Source organism: Botryllus schlosseri, chromosome 9 (assembly GCF_051294905.1).
Source record: "Botryllus schlosseri isolate E-star chromosome 9, Bs_hap1, whole genome shotgun sequence".
NCBI classification, from domain to species: Eukaryota; Metazoa; Chordata; class Ascidiacea; order Stolidobranchia; family Styelidae; genus Botryllus; species Botryllus schlosseri.
This window is the reverse complement of record NC_137244.1, coordinates 10,898,113-10,911,394: the sequence shown is the minus strand read 5'-3', so window position 1 is coordinate 10,911,394 and position 13,282 is coordinate 10,898,113. Positions and strand designations below refer to the sequence as shown.

Genomic DNA, 13,282 nt, shown 5'->3' with positions numbered 1-13,282 from the left:
AGAATGTGATTAAAAAATGCTGGAAATTTATCGAGCGGGTATGCTGCGAGCAAGAGATGATCTGTCCGAATCCGTAAATCTCATTACATCGCTTATTAGTCTAGTCGTCTTTGCAAAAGTAGGTACTCTAAAAATGGTTACAAAACGGACTACGTTTTAGAAGCATAAGATCATCTACCTTGGAGGATAGCGGTTCCCTTTGGAGGCAGCGGATAGAGCAGTCTCAGGTTTTCGTAAATTGTGATAGGTAAAAGCAGTGCCCGTCGCGAGGAAGCTAGCAGCCCCAAGAAGTTTCCAGGTTGATCGGAACAACATCGCAATCTGAGAATACAGTCGTACTTGAAGTCTGATTCATGCGGTGGATTGATTGCAAACTATTACTCATGTCGAAACACTATCACTATTTTGGACGCATAATAATTATGGTCTAGTATGAGAAGCGTCTACGTCTTGGCAGGGTTTGAGCCATTGCACACATCAAGGCGATATAGGCTACCCATTCATATCAGCTACTTCTTTCTCCATGGAATGCTCTTACAATCGCCGAAACTGTAAGAGGATTTGTCCTCTTTTTTGAAAGTGTCTTCGGAGGACGCCCATGTGTCCTCTTTTTTGAGAATTTTTGTTAAATATAGGGTGAAATTCGACCGAGATAATAGCAAACCCGCACTGAAGTAACGTTTCGGCGGCTATATCGGGAGCTGAGCCCGAAAGTTGACCTTTTTTTTAATCAACCAACCACAAAATCGGGAAAAATTTAACATTTTATTCCAGTATTGTAAGTATTTTTATTTTGAGAAAGTGTCCTCTTTTCAGATTTTCAAAATATGGTAACTAGGGTTGCATTTAAAACAAAAATCAATTTAAAACAAACATCTTTAAAACAAGGCCCTAATTGAATACATGTTTTTTATTGTTTTTTATGTTTTTTCAAAGCCATGACGTCACGAATATTAAATTGGGACGTCATAGTGGATTGACAATTGAAAAAATAGGGTAAAAATAGCTCCTTTGACGAAATATTATGTACTATTGCTGTTGACTATTTTGAGTGTTCCAACCATCCCATATCGATATACGTCGGCTACATCGGGTGGTAATTGTCCGTAGGCTCCTACAACACGTTTTTTGTGTATTTACCCAATTATGGCCTAATTTTACAACTAAAAAAAAACAATTTTTTTTAAATACCCTTTTTTTAAAACACTGTTTAAAACATGTTTTAAACAAAGTGTTTTAAAACACCGTTTGTTTTAAATGCAACCCTAACCCTAGTAGCGATGTTGCGCGCGCACAGGAGAATAGCGTATTTTGAACAACAACTATATTTTTACACTGAAATCAATTTCAGCATTTCAAACTGCCTTTTACTAAGCGTTCTTTCGACATCTGAAATCGAGTCGCGGGCCGCGTCTTGGTGACACCTCTCCTAGATGAACCTCCAGCTCTTGAGCAGGAATTTTGAGGTCGACCTACGTCGATTTCGCCCACTTGCTCTACTCAAGTGATTTTAGAATACTTCGTCTATTTAACGGTTTCCAATTACTTAGGCAAAACTAGGCCTAGGATGATTACTTTTTTATTTCGCTACTTCTTACTTGGACGTGTGTAGATAATTACGATGTTACTTTTCCTTTTATTTGAGTACCAACGACAGACAACCTCAGCTACTAGCCTACTAGTACTCAGCCTGTGACTACCTGACTAGTCAATTCGTATTCGTTGGTCGGTGGGACTCGCTCAAGGTAAATTAAGGTTTTAACAATACATATCATGGAAATTATTACTCTCTATATATGTACCACTCCATTGTCTGAAACGAATAAACTGGAAATGATTGCTATATATATCTGTATCACTCCATAGTCAGACTCGAAGAAATTTACGTTGTGAAAAGATGCGATATGATAAGAACGAATGACGCTCCATCGCATAGCCGTTTACTGCTGAAATAGGATTATGAGTTGACTGTTCCCGACAGCACGGCCATAGTATATATTTATCGCAGCTTCTATTTATCCGTCAATTATCGTCGAATATCGTTACATATATTTGCTATTTCGAATAAACTTTGGTCGATTTCATATTCATTACGTCCGAAGTATACCAACACTGACTTATACCCACGGATTTTCAAGCTCCTTAAGAAGACAAGGAGATGAAATTGCTTTGGTACAATGAATGTAGCATTGCTAACTCCTGCATATCGAGATGAAAAATAGCTATAATCTTACGTTTCGGCTACGGATTGAAGATGCTGCGAAGACTGTTGGTTTCTGGCAACGACTGAAGGACGAACGGCAACAGGACAAGCTGGGGCGACTTTCAACAGACCTTCGCAACACAACGAAACACTTTTATATTTAATGAGTGTCTGGTTTCATGTCATTGTACTGCGACTTTAAATACCTTCAGCCGCGCAACATGTTCACCCCACTTTAATTGAGATCAATTGTCTTATCTCACAAAAGACGAGAGCAGGCAAGTCGCGACTACCGCGTTCTGGCTCTGGGATTTCAAATTATGATATTTCGGTTGTTTCGACTCAAGTCCCTTACTTCATAAACTGCTTATTTTGCGATGGCACTTGAAATTGAAGTACGTACCTAATATTGAGCGACGAGTATTGTTACCTCATAGCCTCGTTTCATATATACGAAAAATTATTAATATATAGGTAAAATACATGTTAGGATTCAGATTTGAATTTTCAAAACGGATTTGAAATTTTCATGCGATTTGCATTTATTTATATCTCTGTCGTGGTCTTTGATTTGAAACTACAATCCAGAAGGGAAAATATTAAATCCGCTCTTGTCCGTATCAAGTCATAAATCACATGGTGACATTTGAAAATCTTTGCCATGACTTGGGCAATGGGAAAAGATTTTATAATCTCGAATTTTACTTCTAAAGCGAAGGTCTCTGACAGCTGTGAGAATAGTTTCATTCGTCGCCATCGCAACTAAAGTTTCAAATAAGAACATTACGAAGATGTCCAAGAATCACCACCTTGACTGTATGCCTACTTCGTCGTCAACCTTAATGTTTCTATGATATTTCGGTTCAGAGAAACGGATATTGGTGACATTCCAGTTGTTGAATATTTTCTTGCCATTCCAGATAGTATTCAATGATTCATTGTTGCGTTTGCACAATGCACAGTGATATATATATTTGATTCTTCACAACCATAACACAATTTTCACTGCCCATGAATACTTTGATATCCTCGACGTACGTAAAAGATGGTAAAAACTTAGCCAGCAATGCTATTCAAGAAGAATCAAGTAGGCTTACTGCAGGATAAGAAAGTATGTTGTAGAATGGTATATAGTACTGGGTATTTGAAACCGTCCAGTAGTTGATCTGTCTGAACTGTTACAAGAGAATGGGTATTATATCCTCCAGGAACCATTGGATCGAGAGACTTTGCCGATTCTATGGATGTATTGCAACGAATGCTGAGCATAATAATACCGCAACTGCTAAGCCTGGATGGTAGCGGCAGGGATATCCCTGGGTGAGGGTAAGGGTCAGCCAAGGAAGATTTTTTTCGACCGGTATTGTGTAGGGATAGGCTGGACCCGCAATTGAACTGTAGCGGTAAATTTACATCAATTTGCGTGCGAATTAAGGGTATATATAATACTTATTCTTCTTCAGAGAATGGATGTAGGGGAGTATGGTGGGGTCACAGCCAATGTTCCCTCTAATTTTTCACGAGTCTGCGCAAACACACCAAATCACTGCGTGGTCCCCTCGACAACAGCGCGTGACACCAGACGTATACGTATATTCAAGCCACATGCTTTATTGATAGAATAAAATGACAGCATTTACATTTCGTTTTATTACACGACACCAGATAATCACATTACGAGTGAAGAGGGGGAACTGCGCTCTAAACATGATCTGGTCTGAAATTGAAGTTAAGCCATTGAAGCGATTTTCTTTAAAAGGTCACCGTATTCAAACTGCCGCTAAAAGATTTTCAAAATATGCACCATAACACACGTGCGACTCTGTGAGTTGCACATAAAGGGTCAAGAAGCAATGACATCACAGGTATTGCACGTGTGCTATGGTGCATATTTTGAAAATCCTTTCCGGTGCAGTTAGAATACGGTGGTATTCTGAAGAAAATGACTGCTGCCAAAATTGTGTCAATTTGCTTCATGCTGTAATTTCTTGACCTCCCATCAGGATTGTCGGTATAGTGGAAATATATTGGAATCACCCGTAAACGCACCAGAAACAAATTTCTTTCGTGAGGAGCACACGAGCACAAGATTTTATGGTGGTATATATTTCTATATATGACACGTCCTTTTCCTCTGTTGTTCGCGTCTGTTGTTGTTGTTGTGTTTCATATTTACGTGGTATTTCGACAACATTGATCATTTTACAACAGGTCGACATTCTTCATTATCATGCCGTATTTATCGACTTGTAGCACGGCCCTCTTCTAGCCTTTTTGAGACACCGCTTATATGCGGATCAAATGGCAAGGAGGAACCTAGATATACCTCTAACACTTGAGTACGAATTCTTGCGTAGGTACGACCGCACTTTATCTCGCCATCGATCGCATCTGTACTGTGGGGCTCAAATTGCAAAGGGCGGAACTACAGTAAAATCAAAAATGAAGTCGCATTGGATCGCGAAAAAAATTTAAAGATTAGCCTAATTCAAATCGGGAGTTAATTCGCAAATTCAATTTGTACGTCGACGGCCGCCAATACATACTCATTGAATTTTCTGGGGTCGCAGGTTCGTCCCCCTGGTGTAGGCCTAAATACTTCGTTAACACACTGATGTGACGTCCTAATACCGGCAATGCACTCGTTACTTTCAGATTTAAAATACGATTATTCAAAGTGCGACTGAAGCAAGAACTATATGAGCGTATTTGAGCTTATCAATTGAAATCCGCTGTCTGCCAAATGCGTTATTAATTGAAATTTGATATTGGTGTATACTGTATATCAGAGGTCTCAAACACGCGGCCCGCCAGAACATTTTGTGCGGCCCGCGACGACATTTTAGATTTTCAAGTATTTGACAATATATAAGTGCCAGATATATACCTTTTTAGGTTTTAAAAGTTAATATTCCTTCTCAAATTGCTCCGAAAACCTGAAACTATTCATCAAACTTCACCATCACATCAATTGCGAACGCTACCATGCACTAGAAGATTCACTATTTCGTGACATTTCCAATTCATGATGATAAAACCGGACCCTTAGATGACTCGTGACTGAAATTTGTAAGTCGTGACCTGGACGCGAACTTTGGCGAAGTATTGGCAATATGTTAGTTACATCTGAGTACTGAGTACCGCAGTGGTACGCTCCAACGATGCAACGATGTTTTGCGTTTATGTTTACAATATACTTATATTTTATTTGCAATAAATTATTTACAGTATATTTATATTGTTATTGATATGCCCCAATATTCCAAGGTATTTGACCACGGACAATCATGAGATTAATAGCCCAATTATTAGGTGTATACCCGAATCCTGGATTGGGCTACACTGCTCACTGCTCAACCCTAAATGCTGTGATATCAGATCAATATCTATTATCAATCTGTTAAATTCAAAATATTCATAGTAGCTACAAAATAATAACGCGATAGCTTTTATGATGACATCATGCAATTGTCCGCTCGCATGGTGTCTATATCTTATAACTATTATCTATCAAGTACAACGGCAATTCTATTCAAATGGTTATAAATGTGATAATTTTTTTCGTGCCAGGTCCAAATTGCTACAAAAGTAAATCACATTTTTGTGATGTGTACGGAATGTCAGTCTGTTAGGTCGGTTGCTTTTGAATAGGACAATTTCATCCCGTCAAATAAGGCCCTCAAATATACCCTTATTGATGCTGCGGCCCGCGGCGTCGTCTAAAACTGGAAAATTGACCCGCAAGCACATTTGAGTTTGAGACCTCTGCCGTATATGTTACCGTACTGTCATCAATCTGCCCAGCGGCGACCAAGCTAATTGGAATATAAAAGATTCCTGTTAAAACGAATCGAATAAAGTCAGAATTTTGCTGCCGAGAAGCTGATGTAATTCAACGCCTTACTTTTGTTTGTAATATTTTATTTCGGCAAAATTTCAACATAATTAAATACTGCCTACACTGCACAGTTGCAGCATTTGACGATCAGCGTTTGAGAGACCTGTTGCGCAGCAATGAATTGCAATTCACAGGCATACACAATAACACACCGTCCAATTTCGAGCTCATGGGTGCAAATACAATATAATTTGGAGAAGAGGAACGTGAACTTGCTCGTCCGATGGAGAGAGGATATGGTGTGTCTCAGAGCACTCGGGTTGAAATCGACGTTTTTACCGAGATGGCGTCGCTTCGTCTGATTACGAATAACTGATTAGCTGATTACTATAGGGCAAGTTTTTGCTGCAGTCAAATCCGTGGAAAGTTGCATTTATTTTTCACAAAAGTTGCATCTATTTTTCTCGAAGTTGCACTAAAAAGTTGCACTTATCGACAAGTTCCTTGGAATTATTAGGGTATGAGATACTCGTATCGATCCGTATCCAAGGCACTGTAGCAAAACTCAGTGTTGGCGACTTCAACAAAATCAAAAGCCTGAAAAATTTTACCCAGTGAAAATATAATTCTCGGCGGTCTAGCCTGAATGTACGTCAAATCAGAAAGGACCTCAAATTTAAACGAAAGTGAAATCATCAAGCGATCGATATACTTATTGTGCCAACTATTTCCAGTAAAAAGTTAGTTTCTTGAAAAATCGAAAAAACTTGCAAAATTTTGCATGAAAAATCGAAAAAACTTGCAAAAAATTTTATGAAAAATCGAAAAAGTTACAAAAAGGTACATGAAAAAAAGGAGAAAAGTTGCAATATAAGAATCCTCCAAACAGCTTTAAAAACCATACTACATAACTTATGAGTACTTAGGAGGCTGCCGGAAGCTGCAAAAAAAGAGTTGCAAAAGTTGCAAAAATTTTCCCTATGATTCCAAATTAGAGAGAGAGAGATATGGTATTATTTTTCGCCTGCACCATCGAGATGCTTTGACGAAGGAGATGCGATACGGCCTTTATAGTAAGGTCATCTAGTCTGCACCTCCGGTTTTCTCTTCCGTGCTATCCGTGATTGCTGAGCGCCTAGCACGACAGCCACGGATACCAGTTTTCGAGTCTTTGGTCTGACACGGCCGGGGATCGAACCGACGACCTACCGATCGAGAAGCCGGACGCACAACCATTACACTATCTCGCTAGGCAGATTGTACATATGCACATGAAAATGGTCGTCACTTTGGTCAGAGCAGCATCAGTGCTTTCTGCGAAAGACATAGTGATAATTTTTTTTCGGACCACAGGGGGATTTTATTTTTGTGCGCGGCACATATTTTCTATGTGCGCAGCTTATATATAGGGAACAGTTGCTCACAGCCCGTTCGTTTCTGTAGTAGATAGAGATACTGCTGGTACATGAGTCCGAATCTTGTGTGTTTCTGTATAATTATGTGTGTACGTTATGCATACAAATATACTTAATACTGAAGTCAGAACTCGTAAGCTGACGGGTTTCATTTCGTCGACAAATGATGATAACAAGACGACTAGAATGCGGGTCGATTCGCATTTCGGCAAATGGGCTTCTTTAAAACGCGTTGAGTTGAGATAGGCCTACGCTATCCATTGAGTTTACAAATCAAAATCAGTGATCGGTACCGAATACCGATAATATCACAATGCTATTTATCACTTGGATTGGTCAGTAATGTAAACCCAAGAAACGGCCACTGGGACATAAACTGACCTGATTTCTTCTAGGCTTGAATATTCCTTTAACTCGAAGGTAGAAATTCTTCATTTGAGAGCATGTAAATCCAGAATCTTTATGTACCCTGCCGCCTTTGATGCAGGTTACAGTAAATTACAAGAAAAATGTTTTCAGATATCCTATCCATTTTTGTGACGTAATAAACACTGTTTTCATTTCCACTGAACATCCTGGAAATAACTATATATGTTTCTAATGGCTAATCACTTCAACGATTTTTGGCCACATCAAGTAATTTTCATATCCTCGATATAGTTAGAATGAAGTGGTAGCCTACTTATATTATATTACAAACAGCGCATTTCTCACAGCACGTGAAGTATGGTTAGTTGGTACTTCGAAAAGCGATTCATGTATCGATGTTATGTTGCGAGGTAGACATGCCCGAAATCACTACCAAAACAAGATGTCGTGGAGGGGTTTTCCCCGACTCGTAGACTTTTCGAGGATGCAGAACAGCGAGGCCGTTCGACATTACGCGTTACGGTAATTACCGTTTTTCGTTTTAGTCTGCACCTCCTGTTTTCTTTTTCACTATATGAAAAATGAGTTTAATTATTCATTATTCTTCTGCACGTCAATTGGCCCGTGTTATTGCTGTGACTGCAGGCAATGTGATTATGTTCTGTGTAGGACTGACGAAAACAACCACTGATTCCAGTCTGGTGTATAGGAGGGTTGGTTTGATTTTGATTATTATCCTGTAGTATGGAATCGGTGTCCTATGCTCACTCTGTTTTACTTTATAATTAGTTTTTATTTAATTGCTTTTACTTGGAGAATTATTGCTGCTTACCTGATATATCAGGCAAAACGGCCATCGATAATAATATTCACAAATCACAATAAGGACAGTCTTATGTTCAATATAAGATCAGTCATGTCCAAATTGAAGTCAGTCGCTATGTTCCAAATAAGAGCAGCCGTATTCACAAGCTTCAGTAGCTGTGTTCACAATAAGGTCAGCCTAATCCACGACTCCATGAATAAGGTTTAGTCATCATGGTTGGGGTGAGGAACCTAATGTTTCTAGCCCCCAACCCTAATGATACTAAGCCCCGATCTAGAAACCCTAACCCACATGAGCATGGTAGGGTTAGCGGCGGGGTTAGGCTGTACATAGGTTTAATTGTAGAGGGTAGGGTTGGTTTTGTTCCAGAGTTATAAAGTCACATGCTCAAGTGACACATGCTAAAGTGTCGCATGCGCAACTGTTGTTTTCATTGTCCTGTGTGCTCGAATGTCGGGCAACCCTTTAGGCGACGCGCGACGGTGACGTGAGGATTTGGTATTCATCTGCTCTGCTGCTGGTGGCCACGTCACGCATAAATTTTTGTTAAATTACCTAATTATTCCATGCAGAAAAGCTCTCATCACGCTGGATTTATTTCAAAAAAATGAACCGAGATTTCGAGGGGCTCTGCTGCAGTCTTGTTAGGATTTCGCTTTCATCATTTTTTTTCATTAATCTTCTCATTATTACCAGTAGCCTATTTATTATCATTCATAACAAATAACCTTGATTGATGGTAGGCTACAATATGTTATTTCTTTGAATAAATAATTCACCAAAGCATATCAGCATTTCAGAAATACAGTAATCTTTCTACATAATCAACCAAGATGGTGTTAGCTGATCTTGGTCGGAAGATCACAAATGCTTTGCGATCCCTCAGCAATGCCACCATTATCAACGAGGAGGTTCTTCAGTCGATGCTAGGCGAGATATGCCGTGCTCTACTCGAAGCCGATGTGAACATAAGACTGGTCAAGCAAATGAGAGAAAATGTCCGTGGCGCAATTGATTTCGAAGATATGGCTTCTGGTTTGAACAAGAGAAAAATGATACAGACCACGGTATTTCAAGAATTGGTGAAATTGGTTGATCCTGGCACAAAGGCATGGCAACCAGTCAAAGGACAGTCCAACGTTATTATGTTTGTAGGGTTGCAAGGTAGCGGTAAGACCACCACCTGTACCAAGCTTGCTTATTATTATCAGAGAAAAAATTGGAAAACATGTCTGATCTGCGCTGACACATTCCGTGCTGGTGCGTTCGACCAGTTGAAACAGAACTCCACAAAAGCCAGGATACCATTTTACGGAAGTTACACGGAAGCCGACCCTGTCATCATAGCTCAGGAAGGTGTTGAAAAGTTCAAAGAAGAAAATTTCGAGATTATAATTGTTGACACGAGCGGACGTCACAAACAAGAAGATGCTCTTTTTGAAGAAATGTTGCAAGTGTACAACGCAGTGACACCGGACAATGTGATATTTGTTATGGACGCGACCATCGGACAAGCCTGCGAGTCTCAAGCAAGAGCTTTCAAAGAGAAAGTAGATGTAGCCTCGGTTATTATTACCAAACTAGATGGCCATGCTAAAGGTGGTGGCGCATTGAGCGCGGTTGCTGCCACGAAATCGCCAATTATCTTCATCGGAACCGGGGAGCATATCGACGATTTTGAACAGTTCAAAACACAGCCGTTTATCAGGAAATTGCTGAACATGGGAGATATCGAAGGACTTATCGACAAGGTGAATGAGTTGAAACTGGACGAGAATGAAGAGCTGGTCGAAAAGCTCAAGCACGGGCAATTTACCCTGCGTGATATGTACGAACAATTCCAAAATATCATGAAAATGGGACCTTTCAGTCAAATCATGAGTATGATTCCGGGATTCAATGATTTCATGACAAAGGGACACGAAAAGGACTCCATGGACCGGCTCAAAAAGTTGATGACAATCATGGACAGTATGACTGACGACGAACTGGATAATAAAGACGGTGCCAAATTATTCACCCGTCAACAGAGTAGGATAGCTCGCGTGGCAAGAGGTTCCGGGACCTTACCGAAAGAAGTTCACGAACTACTGATACAGTACGGTAAATTCGCTCAGATGGTGAAAAAAATGGGAGGCATGAAAGGCCTGTTCAAGCCGGGCGGAATGGACAAAAACGTGAACCCGTCGCAAATGGCCCGGTTGAACACCCACATGGCCAAAATGATGGACCCTCGGGTCTTGCACCAGATGGGTGGGATGCAAGGACTTCAAAGTATGATGAGACAATTCCAGCAAGGGTCTGGGGGCGGTAATAAGTAGCGCTAAGCCCAACTGGCGTGCCAAGTGTGGGTTGTTCGTCAGATGTGTCGCAGGTCCGATTTTTACTTCGTTGTTTGGTGGATCATGATGGTTTTTGAAGATCTATGGGGATAATCGGTCATGATTAGAGGATATAATATACGATGCATACTTATTGAAAAACAATTTTCATTTGTACTCGATGGTTTTCTTGACTCCATTACGATCTGCAGGATGAATCGGCTTCAATAGTTTGGATTTCTGTGTAACCTCTATTAAGTTGGATAATAGCAAAGTATTTCTCATACTAACGGGCATGGTCATGTTTGTGCATGAGACAATCCTATTGACCACAATGTATTTGGTTGTAACGAGTTGGGACACCTCAATATCTCCATAATGATTACTCTCAGTCTCAGGCGTTGCCTATATCGTGTCTGCAAACTTCAATTTGTTAGCCCAATGTGTAACAGGTCCTGTCAGTGCGTGAGATTTGTACATTGTTCGAGGATACTTTGCTTATTTTGATAGCTACTTAGCTAGACTGAATTGTGTGCGGTGGACTTTCACCAGATTCATGTTTTGCATTCGAATTTACATATCATAAACGAGTTGTTGTGAAACATTTTACCATCTCCAAAACCAATCACAGATTCTTGTTTTATGAAGGCCTATGCCCTACGGTTGCTGTGAAATAGACATTAACCTTACTTTTGTGATGGAACAGTACATTGACATCTACAAGCAATATGCGACTGGAGAACATCGAATGACGTTCTTCTTTGTGGCGACCGTCGTCTCGGCTGTGTTATTTTACATCATTTGGTGGCTGATATCTTTCAGTCGAGTTCGGAGAACAGGAATCATACTAACTGGTATCAGTGGGTCAGGGAAGACAACAATTTTATCTAAAGTCCTTGCCGGGAAAGAAGTTGAGACTGTGGTGTCGTTGAAAGAAAACGAAGGAGCCTACACAACAGAGAAAGGAACGTTGAACCTCGTAGATATACCCGGTGCGGAAGCTATTCGTCAAAAGTATTTTGACATATACAAGGACACAGCAAAGGGAATCATCTTCGTAGTCGATAGCGAATCGTTTTCAAGAGACTTGAAAGACGTTGCCGAGTACCTGTTCACAGTTCTCACTGATTCAGTTATATTGAAATCACACCCTGCAATACTCGTAGCCTGCAACAAGCAGGATCATCTGACTGCGAAGTCGAAGAAAGTGATTCAAGAGCAGCTCGAGAATGAACTGAACACGGTTCGCAAAACACGATCTGCCGCTTTGAGTAGTACCAACGGAGAAGAAAGCGCGGTCACTTTGGGAGTTAAAGGAAAAAACTTTGAATTCTCTCACTTGGGAAAAATCAAGGTCGATTTCATCGAGTGCAATGCGAAAGGTGATTCCGAGGGAGAGAGTAGGCTAGATGAAATAATGTTGTGGGTTAATAAGCTTGTATGAGATTGAACGGTCGTGTTGTCTTTTCATATATTGAGTGACGGTGTGTTGAACGTGGTTGATAATTGTCCGTCGGAAATCAGGTCTCCGAATGTTGCGGGTCGGCGTAGCATGTGCGTCTGTTAACACATCTTGCTGTAATATTGCTACGCTACGTTTGACCAGATGCAATATTGGATGTTTGTGTGTGTTTCTACTAGGTATGCAACAAGATGTTGTACGACAGTAGATTTACTATGTTCTTTACTAAGGGAGTGAATAAATTGGAATAATAAACATTGCGCATATTCAATATTCATGTACTAAAATTTTTGTGTATGGATGGTTCATACGATGCTAAACCCTTTAACATAATTAGAGTGCAAGTCGTTTGAAGTGTCTAAGAGGGATCCATGGCAGTTGGGAGGGATCGCTGCCACACCTCTAAAGTTGCAAAGGCTTTTAACCAGCCCTGTCCTGAGGTCATAGACATAGTCATAGACATAGTCATTTGATCAATCAATGATCATGCAGCAGAAGTGTGTGTTAAAGCCGAATTATGGATATTGGGGACGTACCAAAACCAATTGAAATAGAAAATAAGAAGTCGAAAAGTAGTTCAGACAGGGTTATAATGACTCGAGTAGCGATTTTTGGTGACTCTCGTCATTGTGTGAAATGACTCAACTCAAGTCAATTATTGTACTGATTCAACTTGTACTCGAGTCATTGTGCACGACTCTTAGACTAGGACGGCCAAGACAGACATATCATTGTAAATTCGAAGAACAGTAGGGTCAGAAACTGTCGAGATTGACGAAAATTACCATATTATGAATGCGAGCCATTCTATACCACTTGAGCAGAGTTGAAAAAATTGGTTGAACTGA

General features: G+C 40.1%; 3 protein-coding genes and 1 long non-coding RNA gene across 6 annotated transcripts in view; 3 read left to right on the top strand and 1 right to left on the bottom strand.

Moving 5' to 3' along the window:
• Positions 1-7,991, bottom strand: part of LOC145446546 (creatine kinase U-type, mitochondrial-like) — a 44,429-nt gene extending 36,438 nt beyond the window's left edge. Inside the window, exons 1-3 of one of the 3 annotated variants that reach the window (XM_080324883.1) lie at positions 7,838-7,962; positions 2,235-2,334; positions 179-321 (exon numbers count right to left, since the gene is read on the bottom strand). In XM_080324883.1, the coding sequence (XP_080181009.1) occupies positions 179-315 (137 nt within the window). In that variant the 5' untranslated portion in view covers positions 316-321; positions 2,235-2,334; positions 7,838-7,962. Of the gene's footprint in view, positions 1-178; positions 322-2,234; positions 2,335-2,409; positions 2,435-7,837 lie in introns of those variants that run through there. The other 2 variants (XM_080324884.1, XM_080324882.1) reach the window with 2 other exon arrangements.
• The window catches only part of LOC145446543 (signal recognition particle subunit SRP54-like), an 87,447-nt gene extending 75,827 nt beyond the window's left edge, over positions 1-11,620 (top strand). Inside the window, exon 2 of the mRNA XM_080324876.1 lies at positions 9,436-11,620. Coding sequence (XP_080181002.1) covers positions 9,485-10,972 — 1,488 coding nt within the window. The 5' untranslated portion in view covers positions 9,436-9,484 and the 3' untranslated portion in view covers positions 10,973-11,620. The remainder of the gene's footprint in view (positions 1-9,435) is intronic.
• The window catches only part of LOC145446572 (uncharacterized), a 203,627-nt gene that overhangs the window by 75,826 nt on the left and 114,519 nt on the right, over positions 1-13,282 (top strand). The window lies entirely within an intron of this gene.
• On the top strand, positions 11,625-12,705 carry LOC145446562 (signal recognition particle receptor subunit beta-like). The gene has a single exon (XM_080324908.1). The coding sequence runs from the start codon at positions 11,625-11,627 to the stop codon at positions 12,414-12,416; it is 792 nt and encodes a 263-aa protein (XP_080181034.1). The 3' UTR covers positions 12,417-12,705.

Coding starts and splice junctions, on each gene's coding strand:
- LOC145446562 (XM_080324908.1), top strand. CDS start 11,625: ATGCCCTACGGTTGCTGTGAAATAGACATTAACCTTACTTTTGTGATG.